This window comes from Pinus tabuliformis, chromosome 8 (genome assembly GCF_031772625.1).
Source record: "Pinus tabuliformis cultivar Carrire ecotype Pingquan chromosome 8, CPIR1, whole genome shotgun sequence".
Taxonomy (NCBI): Eukaryota; Viridiplantae; Streptophyta; class Pinopsida; order Pinales; family Pinaceae; genus Pinus; species Pinus tabuliformis.
Genome location: NC_142294.1, coordinates 8,198,704 through 8,220,391, shown reverse-complemented (window position 1 = coordinate 8,220,391; position 21,688 = coordinate 8,198,704). Strand labels below are relative to the sequence as shown.

Genomic DNA, 21,688 nt, shown 5'->3' with positions numbered 1-21,688 from the left:
CTCACACTGCCAGCAGCTTCACGAACTCAATCTCAATCTCCATCGCCTCCAATCCCAGCTGCAAAACGTTTTGACTCAGAACCAGGGAAAAACTAGGGCCCAGTGAGATAGGCACAATCTATTAACTCCGTGAATTCAATTCAATACGGCCATCTTGATCTTAACCAGGTAGTTTCATATAGCAGTTTTATTATTATAGATGATAAGGAGAATATCCTACAGATTATTTCGTTGTATGCCTTCTAAATGCGGTTATATTTTAGGTAGTTTTTTCAAACTGTATCCTCATAAGCACAGCTGGTGCATGGTAATGGGACATAACAGAAGTTTGAAGGGTCATTCCATAATAGGCTTCAAAATTTTTGCTCCTCCCTACATCAGGAAAAAATGGTTGTTCTTCTCCTGTGCCTTGGCACATTTTTGCTAATACAAATATATACTGTTACTGTTAAAAATAATAATAACAATAATGTAGCTGTGTTCCTCTTCCTCTTCCTCTTCCTGTCGACATACTTTAGAGTTGTTAACAGCTTCCCCCAAATGAACCTAACATAGCTGTTTAATTATATGAATAAAAACCATGGAAAAAAAATTTCAAATGCTATCTTGCTCATCAAAACAGATTTCCAATGGCTGACCTCCCACTTTCTGTAGCGAATGGGGATGTAACCGAACACTCTCTTCACTGTCCAATGTCATTACTGTATACCTGAAAAGAAACATGTAACAGTGACACAGGTTCACAAATTGATCAATGTTATGAAAGTTCTTATCATTGTGGAACACTATCTACAACCCATTGAAACGAACAAGTACTGTACTCTTCAGTATATGCAATATCATAGCCTTCTAACCTTCAAAACAATTGTCATTTTAAATGCAACAGAACATCTTAAAAAGACAAGTTGACATTTTAACTGCAACAGAACATCCTAAAAATGTATTCTATGGACTTTCTGAAAGAGTAAGCTTACCATCCATCCAAACATTTTGCAGTAATGACTGCTTCTTGGCAAAAAAGATGCTCCGGTGTCTCTTTATTTCCCTGAATATGCATAAATCAAACTAGTTGTCAATACACTCCCAAAACATCCCTTGTGTCTTTATTTGCACGAATATACATAAATCAAACTAGTTGTCAATACACTCCCAAAGCACTTTAAATAATTTACTCTTTTTCAGTTGACGTAGAATATCCCTGTCCTGCATCCACTACTTCATATTTAACTATCTTGTACGCAAACAATAAGATGTATATAATCCAAAAGTAAAAATGTGAGCAAACTTGAAATCATATTCAGCATCAGGCTCCGAAATGACTGAGCTACCAATCTTCAGAATCACCTTAATAATAATACGATCATTCACTGAGAAGGTGCCTTGACCTCCCACTTGATGGCATCCATCATCATCACTATCATCGGAGCAGTTGAGTTCTGCCTGCAAATGGATATAACATTGCCTATTGCCGCAAATCAGCACGAACAAATGTCAAAAATATTGCACTGTAATACTGTCACCTAACATCTTATCTTTTACTTAAAATGCATGGACCCAAGATATTGCTAAAAAGGGACAGACTATACCACATTGAAGCCAGGAAATTTAACATTGTACAATTGTTAAACACAAATGAATAAAACCATTTTGAACAGGATATCACTCAGCTAAACAAATGTTTAGATAGTGATCCTATGAGATACAAGTTTAGGATTCTGAAATCAAACGTGGCATATAAAAATAAACATCATATTAGGAATCTAATTGAAAGAACAAATTGCCAAATCAAACTTGAACTCTGCAACTTCCCACAGCTGAGGCAGTGTTATTTAACATTGAAAGTGGCTTGACAATGTCTTCCTTACAAAAAAGGAGATAGTTGTTAATTTTATACTATGCCATATGGTTCTTACAAGTGTTGTACTCTATTGTGCCCCTATGCACAGCCTATAGCCAACATTATAGTCATTGTTGTTTCTATCAATGTTGCATGATGAGTACTCGTATAAGACTCATCATGCTATTGATTCGTCGACTCGTATAATACTCGAGAATGCCACTTATAAGACTCGTATAAGACTCGTCAAAATACACAATCACATCAAATGTGTTCTAGCCACGAAAATTGGTGGAGAGGCTAAAGCACACGAGATCTCCAATACCCAGAAATGGTTTGGGTGGATTCTAAACAGTTTGGGAGATAATAAAATAATTAATATTTTTAATGGAGTCCCTAAGTCTAAATTTAGGGAAAATAAAATATTAATGTGAATTAATATAAAACTGTGTTAGAAGGGTCCAAAAGTCATGGATCAAGCCAGAGTTAATCTTAGCCATTGATTAGGGACTTAATCTCGACCGTTGAATTGTCAACGAGAAAAGTATAAGAGGAGGCTTGAGGGTCACCTGGAGAACACGCCAAGTTAATCAAGAATCCGTTTTTCTGGGGCAGGGCTTGCTGAGGAAATCGAAGGAGTGATCAGAGTTGCAGGTGAGGGGCAGTGAATACAGAAGCAGAGAGGCAGAGAGGGTCACGGGAGCACCAGCGCAGAAGCGGAGAAAGAGGGACGCAGAGCCAGCTAAAGGCCACGCAGAGCCAATCAGGGCCCACACAGAGGTAGCCACGAGTTGCGTAGTGCCAGAGAGAGCCACCGTGGGTGACGCAGAGGCTCTAGAGGCTTACGCAGTACCTCTAGAGGCTGACGTTGGGCCAGATAGGCTGACGCAATCCCTAGAGGCAGACGCTGGAGATTTCGTGGGGCAAATTGGAGCTGAGAGCTGTGGGATTGTTCATCCGGGGTTTTAGCCGGAATATCTATCTTCGACTAAGAGGTACTACTACCGAGATCATTCTCTGTTGGGTGAGTCGGTTTGGCACCCAGATTGTATTATGAAACTGCTTAATAATAAAACCCTTAGATAGTTGCACCAGTTTTCCCGCATTGGGTTTTTCCAAGGACATTGGTCCAAAAACAACGATGTCAATTGTGTGCTTGTTTTTCCTTCTGTTGATGATTTGTAATGTGTTGAGCATGTACTTGTATTTATTTTCAGTATTTACATGGTAAATAGCTTCTTAATTAAACAGAACAAGTAGGCAAAAATAATCAGAAGGTACATGAAGGATTTTTAACAGTTAGACATAGAAATTCCAACATGGTATCAGAGCGTTGTTGCAGATCATAGGAGAACTGAGGGCATCAGCCAAGCAGAGCAGTAGCAGCAGAAACAACTGTCCCAAGTGACAGAAGTTGTTCCTAGCGGAGAAGCAGCAAGGAAGGGGTGACGCAGTGCCTGTGTCATCAAGTTTGAGCCGGGAGGAGGATCAGCGCAGTGGTAGAAGGGAGCAGACTTGACCTACGCAGTGCCCAGTCATCTTTCTCAGTCAGGAAGGATTGACGCCCGTGGCCAGGAGGTGCGGATTTTGCTGGTGTCGGGATTGCGTAGAGCCTAGAAGCTCTAACCTTCAGTTTGTTGAGGCATAGGAGGCTGTGGGTAAGTTGCGGAGTGAAGCTGGTGGGGTATTGTGGTCAAAACAGTACCTAATAGGGCAAGACCAAGGAGGAGGGAGTTGTTGCCAAGGATTTCTAGCCAAGAAATTTGGATCAGTGGTGCAGCTACACTAACGATCAAAGTGGGGGCATCTCGACATTGGCAGAGGGGTTTCCAGGAGGGAAATCGAGGCTCAGAGGGAGTCACACCGAGAACTTCCAGAAGGGAAGTAGAGGAGCAGCGAAATGGCAGTGAATGGAGTAAGAGACCAGGACAGACTGGATGGAGCCTCAAACTTCATAGTCTAGAAGGCCAGAATCTTGTCCGTTCTAGACAGGAATCGTCTCAAGCACTTCGCCTTGAAGACAATAGCGATCCCAGTTGACCCGGTTGAGAATGACAAGTACGAGGAGGCAATGGCGAGGGCCAAGAGCATCATCCTTGACGAGGTCAAGTGTTGGCATTATGACACAGGTTTGGCACTATGACACAGGTGTTGTCCTTGATGGCAACTCACTCAGATGACAGATCACAGTTCAAGCTCTCAGAATGAAGGAAAAAGAGATATACGCAGGTTCCTCTTAACCAAGTCGCATATACATGCGGGATCGCAAATCAAAAGGCGCGTATACGTATACACACACTTTTATGCAAGGAAAAGCACGTACATGTGGGAAAACTTATTTTTTGGTCCATGGTATTTAGTCCTTGGTATTTGGACCTATGGTTTTGGACCATGGTATCTCGTTCGAAGTGTTGAACCTAGGTATTGGGTCCATGGTATTGATTCTTTATGGCTTTGGACTATGGTATTGAGTAAGGCCTAAGACTATAAAAGGGGAAGGAGATCATTAGACAAAGGCATTCACTCAAGCACTGAATATATTATGAAGAGCAAGATCTAGAATTGGGTTATGGTGCATAGCTGGATCTGAACTAAGGAGGAACCTGAGCGCTAGAAGAAGGATAAGTTCTATTTTTGGGTCAAGATCTTAAGGCTTGAATAGTAGTATTTTTGTGTGATTTATTCTGTTATATTTGGCGCATGACTTGATCTATAAATCTGATAATCTGGGTATAAGTCATGTTTGAATAAGTGAAAAGGGTAAATTATCTTTTATAGATTTGTACGCAGGTTCGACACAGCAGAGGCGCGTATACACACAGTTTCAGTAATTCAAAATAGCGTATACTCTGGTTTGCCTTAATACAAAAGCGTATGCACGCAGGTTTCACATATTGAAGTAGCATACGTCTCACAAAATATGTTTTAGCTACTTTTGTTTATTGCTGCAGTGTTCTGGTTTCAGGATTGGTTTCTAGTTACTGTTAATGTATTCTGGTTACAACATTCAAAGAAGTAATTGTTTGATTCAGTTTTGATTGAAGCAAAGGAGATTGGTTGATGCAAATGTATTTGATGTTTGATTATTGTTATTGATGGATCCAGTCTGAAAATTTATGAAAAGTGGTCCCTGGAAGAAAAGAGAAGGCTATAGCCTTCTGTAGGTCAGCACCTACGTACTAGTATATCAGCTAGTACAAGAGCTAAGGGGGTTGTAGCTCCCTTCCAGGAGAAGCTGGAGAACCAGAGAAGGTTGTAGCCTTCTACAAGTAGAATCCTGCGTACTGGTATAAAACTGCACCAGTATAGAAATATTGTAAAAAGAAGTTTCTTATTAAAAGAAGATAGAGACGAATTGCAGCAAGTGGTTTTCACCCACATTGGGTTTCCACCTTATATCTTGTGTCCATGTGTGTGATGATCTGTTCTGTTTTACTTCCCCTATTTACGGTTCTTATGGTTAATGAAGTTCTGATGCACTGATTAAAGATCAACATTTAATGAATCATAAGTTTACTGATATACGTTTGTTTCTTTAGACACAGTAGCATATATACGCAGTTTCCCATAACTGAAGTAGCGTATACAAATCTGATTGTGAAATGAAAAATAATTGATTTGATAATACTAATTCACCCCCCTCTCAGTATTATTTCCAACAATTGGTATCAGAGCCAGGTCCTTCAGAAGAAGCTTGATCGCTTGAAGGAAGATCTATTATCATGAGCAACTACGAAAAAGAGGCATCTATCAGGCCACCAAATTTTTATGGGAGCAACTTCGTCTATTGGAAGGTAAGAATCACAGCCTATCTTCAATCTCTTGGTACAGAAGTTTGGGATATCATGGAAGCAGGGTACACATTTCCATCAGCAACTCCTACAGATACGGCTGGTAAGTAGTATGAAACAAATGCAAAGGTTGTCAATACTCTATTAGGGAGTTTATCTCAATCAGAATTCATCAAGGTTATGCAGCTCAAAACCGCAAAAGAAATATGGGACAAGATCGTTCTGAGCTATGGAGATGATCAGGTAAAACGTGCAAAACTACAAACTCTCAGAACTCAATATGAAAATCTCAGAATGCACAATGATGAAAGTGTGGCTAATTACTTCTTACGTATATATGAGATTGTTAATCATATGAAAAACTTGGGTGAAGAAATAAAAGAAGTTACTTTGGTTGAAAAGGTGCTAAGATCTTTGTCTTCTAAGTTTGAATCAAAAGTTTCTACCATATAAGAAAAACAAGATCTATAGGGCATTACCATGTCACAGCTGCACAGAATCCTAACTGCGTTCGAAATGAGAAAAGGGGGATCATCAGACAGGAGAGAAGCCGCATTCAAAGCTTCAGGAAAAGGAGATTACAATGAGTCAGGACATATGTCAGAAGGAGAGGAAGAATCAAACTTTGTCAAGAACCTTCAACGAGGTTCTGGAAGATTCAGAGGTAAGCTACCTTTCAAATGCTTTGCTTGTGGAAGAGTCGGTCACTATGCAGCCAAGTGTCCTCATAAAGATAAGCTTGACAAAGGTAAGCAACCAGATAGATGGAACAGAAAACATAATGTAAGTAAAAAGAGCTATTATACTCATAAATACAGTGATGGATTTTCAATTAGTGATGAAGATGAGCAATGTAATGATTATAGACTTTTGATGGCTTTTGAAGATGATGATTTCTTGGATGCTATAGATGAAGATGATCTCTATGAAGAAATTTCTAAACTTAAAATCTGTTTAGAAGAAAAGAGTATGATCATAGATACTCTGACATTCCAACTTGCTGAAAGGGAAAAACACAATGAAAAGTTAGAATGTGAAATTGTGGGACTTAGAAAAGATATTGAGAAAACAAAAGCTCTTAATCTTAGATTTGCTAAAGGATTTGAAACTTTAGATGAGATTATCAAAGTGCAGCGTTCTCCTCTAATCAAGACAGGTCTTGGATATTCTGAAGAAGCATCTCAAGCACAGAAGCCATCCACCTCCAAAAGTTATCTTGATGCAGCAAGGAGAAGTGAACAGGTTGACAATCAACAGCAAAGGCATAAAGCAGATCACCAAGTAAATCAAGGTCAATCTACTTCAAGGATGAACAGAGATCCCAAGTAAATTGAGGGCAATCTACTTCAAAGATGAACAAAAGTTACAACCAACTGCAGGTAAATCATTCTCAATTTGCCTCAAGAATGAATGTCTATGGAAACTACAATCACCTGGACGGTAGGTTTGATAATCGCAGGAATTTCTTCAATGGCCAATGTTTCTCTTGTCATAACTTTGGACACAAAGTAGCTCAATGTGTTGCCTACAAGACCATCATGACTAGAGAAGCACGAAATCAGAGTGTGACTAGAATCATGAAAAGAACCTACAATAACTTTTCTGCTCTTGAAAATGAAATAGAATGTTCTATTTGTAACAACTTTGGTCATGAAGATTCTGAATGCAGGAGTAGGTTTCAGCAAACAACTCAGAAGGAGCAAGCTTCATTGAGTCCCAAAACATGGAGAAAGAAAAAACCGCAACCAGAAAGATGTGGTATAGCCTTATATGCGGAAAGACAAGAAAATCAGTGGTACATCGACAGTGGATGCTCGAAACATATGACAGGCGATAAATAAAAACTTCAGTCATATAGTGCCTTAGAAAAAGAAAGGAAGGTCTCATTTGGAAATGACACCCCTGCACTCATAAAAGGTAAAGGTTCTTTTCTTTTGAAAGAAAAGGTCAAAGTTGGAAATGTTATGTATGTTAATGGCTTAAAACATAATCTATTAAGTGTCAGTCAAATGTGTGATCAAGGAAATGAGGTAATATTTCGATCAAATGGATGTATTGTTCGTGAGCTTGATACAGGAGAAACAGTGATCAAAGGCATAAGAACTCCAAATAATTTATACATACTCAAGGGAGGACAACAACAATGCTATCTAAGCAAGAATGATGAACATTGGCTATGGCACAGAAGATTGGGGCATCTAAGATTCTCTCAGATAAGGAAAGCATGCAAATATCAGGCGGTTCGTGATCTCCCTGACATCAGAATTCCAGACAATACAATATGCAAATCATGTCAGTTTGGTAAGCAAACTAGAACTAATTTCCCTGAGAAGGAAGGATCAACTAGTAAGCCACTTGAACTTGTCCATACTGATTTATGTGGTCCAACCAGGAAAAAGTCACCTCGAGGAGAAGAATACTTCATATTGTTCATTAATGACTTTTCCAGGATGTGTTGGATAGGACTTCTAAAGCATAAAGACGAAGCTTTCGAAAAGTTCAAAGCATTCAAAGCCTTGGTTGAAAACGAATAAGATCGCAGAATCAAATGCCTCAGGTCTGATCGAGGAAGGGAATTTACCTCGGATGAATTTTTCAATTTTTGTGAAGAACATGGAATAAAAAGGGAATTCTCTACTGCAAGGACTCCTCAGCAAAATGGAGTAGTGAAAAGGATGAACAGAACGGTTCAACAAATGGCTCGTGCTATGCTTGATGAATCTAGAACTCCCGCAACTTTCTGGGGTGAAGTTGCATTTGCTGCCGTTACTATTCTCAACAAAACAAACATCCGGGTGAACATCACTCAAACTCCTCATGAACTTTGGTATGGTAAGACTCCTAAGGTAAAATACTTCAAAATTTTTGGAAGCAAATGTTACATCAAAAGGACTGATGAAGACCTTGGCAAGTTTTAACCTAGAGCAGATGAAAGCATTCTCCTTGGTTACTCTTCCTGTAAAAGACTTGGAAAAATTGTTGAAAGTATTGATGTAGTGGTTGATGAAGCAGGAAACAATCCAAGGCAGGTAAAATCCGAAGATTTCGAAAATGATGAGGACTATCCTCCAACATCAAATCAGACTACTAATGAAGAAGAAACCTATGAGGCACCAGAAGAATAGATAAGGGTAGAAGAAAAGACTCCATCCAGGTATGTCAAGAAGAATTATCCAGAGACTCAAATTTTGGGGTAGAAAGAGGCAGGTGTACAAACAAGAAGAACTATTTCAAAAACTTCAAGCTATCTAGCATTGCTCTCCTCCACTGAACCAAGAAATGTAAATGAAGCATGCGAAAATGAATGTTGGGTCAAGGCCATGAAAGAAAAACTTGAGCAGATTGAAAAGAATAACACTTGGGAGTTGGTTCCTAGACCAAATGATAAGAATGTCATAGGGACAAAATGGATATTCAAAAACAAGTTGAATGAGAATGGAGAGGTTATTAGAAACAAGGCCAGACTTGTTTGTAAAGGGTATACTCAACAAGAAGGTATAGACTTTGAAGAAACTTTTGCACCAGTTGCTAGACTTGATGCCATAAGAAAGTTCCTTGCTCTTTCTAGCTTTCAAGAGTTCAAAATATATCAAATGGATGTGAAATCTGCTTTTCTAAATGGAGACTTAGAAGAAGAAGTGTATATTGAGCAACCAGATGGATTCATCCTTGGAAATGATCCAAAACTTGTATGCAGACTCAAAAAGGCTCTCTATGGCCTTAAACAGGCTCCAAGGGCTTGGTATTTTCGGTTGGAAAAATATCTCCATCAACAAGGTTTTTCAAAAGGATCAACAGATAGCAATCCATATATCAAAATTGACAATGACAAATTGCTAATACTTGTTGCGTATGTTGATGATATCATCTTTGGTAGCAATGAAGAAACCATGAGTCAAAACTTTGCTTTGGTGATGCAGAAAGAATTTGAAATGTCCTTACTTGGTGAGCTCACATATTTTCTTGGTTTACAAGTCCAACAAAACAAAGACAGTATCATTCTATCACAAACCAAGTACCTCAAGTAGATCTTGAAGAAATATGGGATGGAGGATTCGAAACCAGTAAGTACCCGTATGGTAACAGGATGCAGCCTCAGCGCAAATGATGAATCAGCAGCAGTACATCAACCAACCTATAGATCGATGATTGGTAGTCTGCTCTATCTGATATGTACCCGACCAGACATCATGCATGCAGTGGGAATAGTTGGAAGATTACAGGCAAATCCAAAGGAAGCACACCTTCAGGCAGTTAAGAGGATCTTCAAATATCTTCAAGGAATGCAAAATTATGGCTTATGGTATCCTAGAGATACAGATCTCAGATCTCACACTTCATGTATATACAGATGCAGATTGGGCAGGAAGCGTGGATGACAGAAAAAGCACTAGTTGTGGTGAATTCTTTATGGGTTCTAGATTAGTATCTTGGTTCAGCAAGAAACAAAGCTCAATTGCATTATCTACAGCTGAAGCAGAATATGTGCCTGCTGCATCTTGCTGCACACAACTCCTTTGGATGATGCAAACATTGCAAGATATTCAAATCACTTGTACTCCACCTATCACCATTTTTTGTGATAATACAAATGCAATCAGTGTTTCAAAGAATCCAATCATGCATTCGAAGACCAAGCATATACCTATCAAATATCATTTTCTCCAGGAACAAGTGCTTGAACAAAAGGTCAAATTGAAGTATGTTCCCTCCAAAGAACAGGTTGTTGATATATTCACCAAACCACTGCCTAGGGAGACATTTGAATACCTCAAACAAAAGCTGGGAGTATCACCCTTTGCCCTTGATGACAAAGGGGGAGAATGACTTTGAGTGACTTGGGGTGCCATCAAGTCCAAAGGGGGATATTGTTGGCATTATGACACAGGTTTGGCGCTATGACACAGGTGTTGTCCTTGATGGCAACTCACTCAGATGACAGATCACAGTTCAGGCTCTCAGAATGAAGGAAAAAGAGATATACACAAGTTCCTCTTAACCAAGTCACGTATACACGCGGGATCGCAGATCAAAAGGCACGTATACATATGCACGCACTTTCATGCAAGGAAAAGCATGTACATGTGGGAAAACTTATTTTTTGGTCCATGGTATTTAGTCCTTGGTATTTGGACCTATGGTTTTGGACCATGGTATCTCGTTCGAAGTGTTGAACCCAGGTATTGGGTCCATGGTATTGATTCTTTATGGTTTTGGACCATGGTATTGAGCAGTGTTGATAATATCGCCGAGATATTGGCGATATTCGGAAATATCGCGATATTTTCGACGAGCCGATATATCGCCGACAAAATATCGCGATATTTTCGGCCTTTGAAAATATCGCGCGATTTCTGAAATATCGCCGATATTTCGGAAAATATCGCGTGACAATCGAAAATATCGCCCGGTGACTGTAAAAAATTTCTGCACGGCCTATAAAAATCTGATTTTTGGTTTTTTTCATATCATTTTCATTTCTGATTACTGGAGAAGGAAGGGGAGAGCTATGTGGTTGCTGCCAAGGTGGGTTTGAGCGTTCTAGGCCCTAGTATTGATATGCTATTCATGGTAATGTTAAATTCTTAAAGTAAAAGTGACATTCTCCTTAATCTTCATTTTCATCCTTTTACTTAAATTTTTAACATTACCATGAAATGACTCAGGATGTTTGAGAGTGGTTCTAGCCTCATTGGATTTCATATGGAGAAAGTAGAATTTTAGATTTCATTCAAAATGCAACAGACTTATCAGTTTTTTAGGATTTCAGGATTGGGAGATTGTAATGTTTCCAGGTGACACCACCTGCCCGGGCTACCCCTGCCACCAGTAGAGGACGTGGTCTACCTCCTATAGCTCCTACTTCTAGTTCTTCAGCTTCTAGAGCATAGCAAACTCCACTGCCAACTCCACGAGCACCAGCATCTACATCTAGAGGGAAAGGGAAAGCTGTGGCATTTTCTCGCAAAAGGGGCAGAGGAAATCAATAGGATTAGACTTTAGTTATTTTCTTATGTGCTTGTAAGTTGAACATGAACAATGAACATTGAATATTCAAGAATCAAGACCAAGCATATCACATTCTAATTTCTAAATAGTAAATTTTGATTCTATTTATTTTTTTTAAGTGAACTATGAACTTTGAGAAGTAATTATATTTTAATTTGAATAGATAAGCTGCAACCTGCAATTTAATATGGATAAAAAACTATATTTTGGTATATATATATATATAACGTGTCCCTCGTGTCTTGTTTCAAAGTCGTGTTTCGTATTGAATACTCGTATTTACGTGTCCTCTGTGTCTCGTGTCCTCGTGTCATGTGACTTCTGAGGAGCCCCTCTTGGAGGAGTCACCTTCATGGTTAGAGCCAGTGGCAGATGATCCATTAGAGCAGGGGTAGCAAGAGGAGGACTCAGAGTCAGAGGAGCAGGAGGGGGACACTGCGGGAGCATCAGCGTCAACACCATCTGCTATAGATATAGGAGAGCATAGCCCCATACCTAGCACTCATTATTTGACATTAGGTGCAGAGGGGTCAGGGCCTCCTACTACTAGGGGCAGACCTGGAAAACAGCCCATCATGTTTTCCCGTAAAAGGGGGAGAGGGCAGTGATTTCAGATAGATAGTTGCTAGTTTTATTTGTTGTGCTACATATAACTCATTATGATGAGATACTTTTATATATGTGATGTTATTTTGTATTGGTTCTCCACATTTGAGTCCTTGAATGGACAATTATCAGGGATCAGCAGGATTTGGTATCCCCTTTGATGTAACATTTCTATTTGACATCTTATATATCAGTGTTTTCTTCATATTTATGTGCCAATGTGTTTATTTCATATTGTTATTGCTTTATATGTTTAAAAATCTGAAAAAGATGAATATATTATGCATTTTTTATGCTTGCCGATATTTGCCGATATTTTGGCGATATTTTCGCCGATATTGCCGATAAGATATTTTCTGGACCCTCGCCGATATTTTCCCGATACCGATATTATCAACACTGGTATTGAGTAAGACCTAAGACTATAAAAGGGGAAGGAGATCATTAGGCAAAGGCATTCACTCAAGCATTGAATATCTTATGAAGAGCAAGATCTAGAATTGGGTTATGGTGCATAGCTGGATCTGAACCAAGGAGGAACCTAAGCGCTAGAAGAGGGATAAGTTCTATTGTTGGGTCAAAATCTTAAGGCTTGAATAGTAGTATCTTTGTGTGATTTTGATATGTTATATTTGGCGCATGACTTGATCTATAAATTTGATAATCTGGGTATAACTCATGTTTGAATAAGTGAAAAAGGTAAATTATCTTTTATAGATCTGTACGCAGGTTCGACACAGCAGAGGCGCATATACACGCTGGTTCAGTAATTCAAAATAGAGTATACGCTGGTTTGCCTTAATACAGAAGCGTATGCACGAAGGTTTCACATATTGAAGTAGCGTACGTCTCACAAAATATGTTTTAGCTACTTCTGTTTATTGCTGCAGTGTTCTGGTTTCAGGATTGGTTTCTGGTTACTGTTAATATATTCTGGTTACAGCATTCAGAGAATGTTAAAATTGGCAACCAGGGCAAAACTTCATGTGGGTCATCTTATTCATGGCTAATAATATTTTTATTAGATTCCTCTCGTCGAGAGGTGTAGGATTGATATAAAGATCATCCAATTCCGATAAGTATTCATGGAGATATGAATTTATTTTGATTATGGAATTATTATCAAGCCGACCTACAACTCATGTAGGCTCAGAAGCCCAACAGTCGCATCTATTCACCCACCAAAGTTGTGTATAAATATAAGAGGATTTTTCCTCATTTAGACTCACTCATCTCATCACATCTCTCTCTCTCTACTGCGCAGATATGAGTCTCTTCTCTACTGCGCTGAAATGGGTCTCTCTCTCTCACACATGTGAAGCTGGAAGCTATTGAATTTGAAGCTGCAACTACAGAAGCAAAGATTGACTTGCGTGGCCTAGAAGATCTCCTCATCTGAACTGCGTTGTAGGTTCATCTGAGCCTCCTTTGAAAGCTGCAACTTTTGGTGGTGGAATGAAGTCAATCCGACAAACGGTTTGCAAGATATCGACTGCCCTAGTTTGAAGCCGGAAACTGCTGAAACTGAAGCTGCAACTGCAGAAGCAAAGATTGACTTGCGTGGCCTAGAAGATCTCCTCATCTGAACTGCGTTGTAGGTTCATCTGAACCTCCTCTGGAAGCCGAAACTTTTGGTGGTGGAATGAAGTCAATCCGACTGTCGGTTTGTGAGATATGGTCTGCCCTAGTTTGATAATGAAGCCGCTAATGCTGATGTTACTGATCTAGGGTTTGCTACTGCTGATATGAATCAGATTTATTGTACTATTTCTCTCTGTTGAATTATTGAAGATAAAAGAAGATTTGATCAAAGGGTTTCCCCACACATTGTGGGGTTTGTCCCTGGCTAGCCGCCACATCTTGTGTCTCTTGTCTTGGCTTGTTTTCTGTCGATCGTTTAATGTTCTATCTGCACTTTACTTTATGTACATGTGATTTCTAATCGGTGAAATATAATAAGAAAAAGAAGTAAACTGTTATAAGCATAGAACATACCATAACTTAACATGCTATCAGAGCTGAGGTGAAGAAAAAGCCCAAGCAAGAGCAAGAGCAATCATTGAAGAGAAGATTGGCAAGGCTATCCTAAAAGAACTATGGGGTCCTCAACACTCTTTCCTGCCGAAGACAAGCTCCGTGAGAAAGCTGACTATCACGGATGGAAGATGTCTATCGATCTAACCCTTGAAGATCAAGGAGTGCTGGACCATGTAAGAGGCAATATTGTTGAGCCTTCATCAAATGCATCTGCTGCTGCCTGGAACAAATGGAAAAATGGAGAAGTCAAAACAAAAAAGATCATCCGGGACTCTATCGACAAGCGCTTGGTGGCCTACATCTCTGATCTAGACACCTCCAAGGAAATCTACGACAGACTGGTGAGTTTATTTAAAGTTAATGATGCAAATCAAGTTTTGTTTCTTAGAAATAAGTTGAGGGAAATCAAGAAGGGTAAAGATGAAAGTATGCAAGCATACTTCTTAAGAATCACCGAGATCAAGAACGATCTCCTATCTATTGGGGAAACCATTACTGACAGAGAAATGGCACTCACAACTCTCGGAGGATTACCATCTGAATGGTATGTGTTCAGGACTACTCTTCTGAACAATAATGTAATTCCTAGTTTCGAGGAATTAATAGCTAGATGCATTCAAGAAGAAACAAGGGAAGAAGAGCAAGAAATGCACATGCCTAAAGGTCCTCCTGCTGCCTTTTCTTCTCATGCTAAGAAAAGAAATAACTCCGGGACTAAATCAAAAGGAAAGGTTGGACCTAAGGCTAGAAGAAAATGATGATGTTACATTTGCGATAAAGCAAGTCACTATGTATGAGATCATGAGCATCATGATGAATGAGATCATGGACATAAAGGGCAACATGAGATCATGGACATATAGGATAGCATGATGATGATGCACACTAGTTTGAGCAGCATTATGATGGATAAAATCATGGACATGGGCAGCATGATGATAATCATGATTAGAGAAGCATGGTACAGTATGCAGTGGTGCAACTCGAAATCCCTCTGATGGCAATCAAAGAAATGAAAAATTCAACAACAAAGGTAAGAGGAGAGCTGGGAATCAAGGAAGAGGACAAGCATTCAAGAAGGCTAGAAATTCTAGGATGTATTAAATACACCTGACCTCAAAAAGAACCTGGTATTCATCTCGGCAATGGAAGACAGAGGCTACAAGGTAACCTTCAGCAATGGCAGGGTATGTATATGGAAAAATAATGTTAAAGATGCCTTTACTCTTGGGATTAGTGTTGATTCATTATATCAGGTCGATGGAAGTCCGCTAGGTGTCATGTCTTGTGACACAACTCTTTAGTCCGAACTTTGGCATCGGAGGTTTGCCCACCTTCATTACAAAGCTCTACCAGATGTAAGACAGATAGTAACAGGGATGCCCGAATTCCAAGTAGAGAAAGAAGGTGTATGTCCGGGATGTGCCAAAGGAAAGCTCAAAAGGGGACCATTCCCCTCAAGCCAAAGCAAGACCTCCGATATATTACAATTGGTTTACTCAGGCATACCTAAGGTTGGCATTAAGAGGGAGACTACTACACCACATACTCCTAAGCAGAATGGTGTGGTGGGAAGGAAGAACCACACGATGATGGAAGTTGTCCGGGCCATGCTACATGATCAAAGTCTTCCTAAGATTCTATGGGCTGAAGCTGCAAACACTGTCGTATATGTACAAAATCGATGCCCTCATCAAGCATTGGGTTCCAAGACTCCTGAAGAAAAATTCACCGGTAAGAAACCTGATGTTTCTCATTTTAAAAATTTTGGAAGCCCTGTATACTTTCATGTGCCAAAAGAGAAAAGAAATAAATTGGGAGCATCTGGAAAGAAGGGAATTTTCGTGGGCTATGGTGAAAATACTAAAGGCTATAGAATCTATGTAGCCGGTCAAAGGGAAGTCATAATTATCATGATGTCACCTTTGACGAAGATATGGCTCTCAGCAAGGTGATCAATCTTCCGACTTTGAGGAGCTCTCAAGAAGCCAACACCAGGGAACCGAAAGAAAAGGATGATGAATCAATGCCTGATGTAGAAGAACCCATGGATCCGATTGATCCTCCTCCATATGAGCCTTCCTCCTCTAGGAAGAGGCCTTCATGGCTTAAGGGGTTACTTGATGATGCTGAAGGACATGCTGCACCTTGAGGAACCTTCCGTCAAAGTAAGAAACTTAATAGGTATCAGGGATACTTGACCATCATGAGCACGATCATACAAAATGAGCCTTCGTCATTCTCAGCTGTCGTCAAGCATCAAGTATGGAAGGATGCTATGACCGAAGAATATGAGTCTATCATAAAGAATGATGTTTGGGAAGTAGTTCCCAGACCCCAGGACAAGACTGTTGTTACTTCCAAATGGCTTTACAAGATAAAGCATGCAGCAGATGGAAGTACGGAAAAGTATAAGGCTCGTTTTGTTGCTCGAGGTTTCTCCCAAAAGGAAGGTATAGACTATGATGAGATATTTGCACCTGTTGCCAGATATACGACCATCCGCTCGATCATAGCCCTTGCCACTTCACAAGGATGGAACCTACATCAGATGGATGTCAAGACTGCGTTCTTGCATGGCTCGATCAAAGAAGAGGTCTACGTGGAGCAACCCGAAGGATTTGAGATTTATGATCGAAAATCTCATGTATGCAGGTTGAAGAAAGCTCTCTATGGGCTGAAGCAAGCACCCCGAGCATGGTATGAGAGGATCGATAGCTACTTGATGAAGTCGGGATTCACTAGGAGTGAAGCTGATCCTAACCTTTACTTTAAGCTTGAAGATGACAAGCCTCTCATACTGGTGTTGTATGTGGATGACCTCTTTCTAACAGGTGCAAACCCTCTCATTCACAAATGTAAGAGGGAGATGGCTTCTGAATTTGAAATGAAGGACCAAGGACTTGAAGTGTGGCAGAAGCTAAGGGAAAATTTCCTATCTCAAGGAAAATATGTGGTAAATATACTGGAAAGATTCGGTATGATGGACTGCAAGCCTGTGACTACCTCGAGGATCTTAACTTTTAGAAGTTATATGGTAGTGATGTCGGACCAGACTTGGGAAATGCCTCTGAGTTTCAAAAACTCATTCGCATTGATGTTCTTGGTGAACCTCCATCCGAACATATGTTTTGCAGCTAGCATTGTGAGCTCATATTTGGTTGAGCCTCACTGGATTGATGCCAGGAATCTTCTGAGATGTCTTCAGGACACAATCTCTCATGGATTAAGATACACTGCCGGAGATGTGAGACTACTTGGATATACTGATGTTGATTGGGCAGGCAGTGTGGTGGACCGTAAGAGCACTTCCGGGTACTGTGTCACCTTGGGATCTGCTTCGATATCCTGGATGAGCAGGAAGCAGAAGTCGGTGGCTTTGAGCACCGCCGAAGCAGGATATATTGTTGCTAGCATAACCTCGTGTGAGGCAGTCTGGTTGCAAAAGCTCTTTAGTGAGCTGTTTGGATTTACATTGGATACCACTGTGATTCTCTGTAACAACCAGAGGTGGGATTCGATTATTGAGGAATCCCGTATTCGTCAATTGCTCCAGTAGATAGACATCATCTGGGATATGGTAAGTCAATGAGCAAGGAAGCTCCATCACATTAAGATGATGTATAGGTTGATACACCTTGTCAAAGCCCCGAGGAAAGATCTAATCTGTGATTTTCCCAAACGACTTGGAGTCGGCAAGAAACCCTTGTACAAGGGTCCTGCATGTTGCATACATTGAGATTTGGGAGCTCTGTGGGCTTGCGGTTCCTACTGGAGCAACATATGACCACAGGGTGACTCACCCTCCCCTGGTGGTGCACACTGGAACAAGATGATTCGCTCTCTTGTGGGACAAGATGATTCGCTCTCTTGTGGAACAGGATGATTCGCTCTCCTGTGTAGCAGGATGATTAGTTCTCCTGTGAGGCCTGGATTGATGTGTTCTCCATGGCAACCTGGATTGATGTGTTCTCCATGGCAATTGTAGCAGGATTGATGTGTTCTCCTGTGAGGCCTGGATTGATGTGTTCTCCATGGCAATTGTAGCAGGATTGATGTGTTCTCCTGTGAGGACAGGATTGATTAGTTCTCCTGTCGAGGCATCCTACCCATGCAGTCTGGGACTCATGGGAAGTACCTCTCATCTGATCAATGAGCAGGGAAATGAAGTTAGGGACCATAGTAGTACTGATGGACGCATCGTTGTAACTACCGTACTCCCTACGCTAGGATGACCTCCATTGATCTGGGATCAATGATACTGGTCTGGGACCAGTGGTAGGAGTTGTACCATACTATGACACTGACTTCGGGTCGGTTGAGACTGGTCTGGGATCAGTGGTACATACTCTGAGACTGACTTTGAGTCAGTGGAGGATGATATTGGTCTGGGACCATTGGAGTTGTACTCACTATGACGCTGACTTTGGGTTGGTTGAGACTGGTCCGGGACCAGTGGTACATACTCTGAGACTGACTTTGAGTCAGTATGATACATCCTCGATCATTTCTTCTTCTTCATAATTCGGACAAAAGCAGAGTAGAACATAACAATGCAAGAGCAGAGCAGAACAGAACAAAACAGTACAGATCAGTGCAGGGCAGAACAAGACAAAGCAAAACAGACAAAATAGAGCAGAGCAGGGCAAGGGTCAGGCTGTACAAGGTAGTGCATTTGATGTATGAATAGTAACGACCGATAGACAGATTGCAGATGAAGTTCTTCATGGTTGAGAGGGAGTGTTAAAATTGGCAACCAGGGCAAAACTTCATGTGGGTCATCTTATTCATGGCTAATAATATTTTTATTAGATTCCTCTCGTCGAGAGGTGTAGGATTGATATAAAGATCATCCAATTCCGATAAGTATTCATGGAGATATGAATTTATTTTGATTATGGAATTATTATCAAGCCGACCTACAACTCATGTAGGCTCAGAAGCCCAACAGTCGCATCTATTCACCCACCAAAGTTGTGTATAAATATAAGAGGACTTTTCCTCATTTAGACTCACTCATCTCATCACATCTCTCTCTCTCTACTGCGCAGATATGAGTCTCTTCTCTACTGCGCTGAAATGGGTCTCTCTCTCTCTCACATGTGAAGCCGGAAGCTGTTGAATTTGAAGCTGCAACTACAGAAGCAAAGATTGACTTGTGTGGCCTAGAAGATCTCCTCATCTGAACTGCGATGTAGGATCATCTGAACCTCCTTTGAAAGCCGCAACTTTTGGTGGTGGAATGAAGTCAATCCGACAAACGATTTGCAAAATATCGACTGCCCTAGTTTGAAGCCGGAAACTGCTGAAACTGAAGCTGCAACTGCAGAAGCAAAGATTGACTTGCGTGGCCTAGAAGATCTCCTCATCTGAACTGCGTTGTAGGTTCATCTGAACCTCCTCTGGAAGCCGAAACTTTTGGTGGTGGAATGAAGTCAATCCGACTGTCGGTTTGTGAGATATGGTCTGCCCTAGTTTGATAATGAAGCCGCTAATGCTGATGTTACTGATCTAGGGTTTGCTACTGCTGATATGAATCAGATTTATTGTACTATTTCTCTCTGTTGAATTATTGAAGATAAAAGAAGATTTGATCAAAGGGTTTCCCCACACATTGTGGGGTTTGTCCCTGGCTAGCCGCCACATCTTGTGTCTCTTGTCTTGGCTTGTTTTCTGTCGATCGTTTAATGTTCTATCTGCACTTTACTTTATGTACATGTGATTGCTAATCGGTGAAATATAATAAGAAAAAGAAGTAAACTGTTATAAGCATAGAACATACCATAACTTAACAGAGAAGTAATTGTTTGATTCATTTTTTATTGAAGCAAAGGAGATTGGTTGATGCAAATGTATTTGATGTTTGATTATTGTTATTGATGGATCCAGTCTGAAAATTTATGAAACGTGGTCCCTGGAAGAAAAGAGAAGGTTGTAGCCTTCTGTAGGTCAGCACCTACGTACTAGTACATCAACTAGTACAAGAGCTAAGGGGGTTGTAGCTCCCTTCCAAGAGAAGCTGGAGAACGAGAGAAGGTTGTAGCCTTCTGCATGTATAAGACTGCACCAGTACAGAAATATTGTAAAAAGAAGTTTCTTATTAAAAGAAGATAAAGACAAATTGCAGCAAGTGGTTTTCACCCACATTGGATTTCCACCTTATATCTTGTGTCCATGTGTGTGATGATCTGTTTTGTTTTACTGCCCCTATTTACGGTTCTTATGGTTAATGAAGTTCTGATGCACTGATTAAAGATCAACATTTAATGAATCATAAGTTTATTGATATACGCTGGTTGCTTTAGACACAGTAGCATACATACGCAATTTCCTATAACTGAAGTAGCGTATACAAATCTAATTGTGAAATGAAAAATAATTGATTTGATAACACTGATTCACCCCCCCTCTCAGTGTTATTTCCAACATCAAAGACTGTGTAGTACCACATATTGCCGAAAAGGAAACGGCAAATGCAATGTGGGAGGCCCTGACGAAGTTGTATCAGCGTACTTCTGTGCAAAGAAAGATGCTACTAGAAAATCAGTTGCGGTCATACCAGATGCAGAGGGGAGAACAAATCAACACATTCCTCGGTCGATTGAAGGAGACCTGGGATCAGCTGACTTCCATGGGGCCATGTCGGATCAAGAATTGATGGTGAGGACAGCCCTAAACGCAGTCTTAGAAGATTGGGAGGTGTTTGTCCAGAGCATACTGGGCAGGTCAACCCTTCCAGATTGGGAGGAACTGTGGACATCTCTTTGTCAAGAAGAGATCAGAACACTGACCAAGGCGGGAAGCAGTAGCAAGGGGGTCAGAATCAAGAAGGAGGAAGAGGAGGACGCTGCCCTAGCATCTGAGGGAAAGCAGGAGAAACAAAAGAAGAAAGACCTCTCCAAGGTCAAATGCTTCCACTGTGGGGAATTGGGTCACTATGTGAGCTAGTGTTCAAGGAAGAAGAGCAAAGGAGAGGCTTCCGAGACGAAGGTTGCGCCAGCAAGGGCGGAGAAGGAAGTGGAGATAGATGATGATTGTGCCATGAATTATCACACACCACTTGAGAGGAAGTTGGGAGACATCGAGTTGTAGTAAGATGGACTACAGGTGATGAGGGGCAAGATCCTCGAAGTATCCAGCCTCTTGGATTATACCTTGCAAAAAATAGGAAATCTGAATCAAATTGTTTTCCTGTAAATGCTTGGTTTGATAAGTAATGCAAATTGGCAAGAAAAACCTTGAAAAGGCGGGCGAGGAGAAGATGAATGTAAAGTTATATAAGCATATTGTAACAAAGAAAAAAGATGAGTTCATGCAAACAAGGCAAGAAGAGTTAATATATCTAGGCAGGAATCACCCAAAGCGTTTTTGGCAGGAACTTCAACCAAGGAAGAAGCGAATTGAAAAT

The 21,688-nt window shown here is 40.5% G+C and overlaps 1 protein-coding gene across 9 annotated transcripts in view; it reads right to left on the bottom strand.

The window, feature by feature from the left end:
* LOC149233906 (uncharacterized) overlaps positions 1-21,688 on the bottom strand; it is a 426,611-nt gene that overhangs the window by 217,728 nt on the left and 187,195 nt on the right. For 8 of the 9 annotated variants that reach the window (XM_089371667.1, XM_089371666.1, XM_089371669.1 and 5 more), the window contains 3 exons: positions 1,345-1,440; positions 975-1,045; positions 639-709 (listed from right to left, as the gene is read on the bottom strand). In XM_089371667.1, coding sequence (XP_089227793.1) covers positions 639-709; positions 975-1,045; positions 1,345-1,440 — 238 coding nt within the window. Of the gene's footprint in view, positions 1-638; positions 710-974; positions 1,046-1,344; positions 1,463-21,688 lie in introns of all 9 variants that reach the window. The other variant, XM_089371674.1, reaches the window with a different exon arrangement.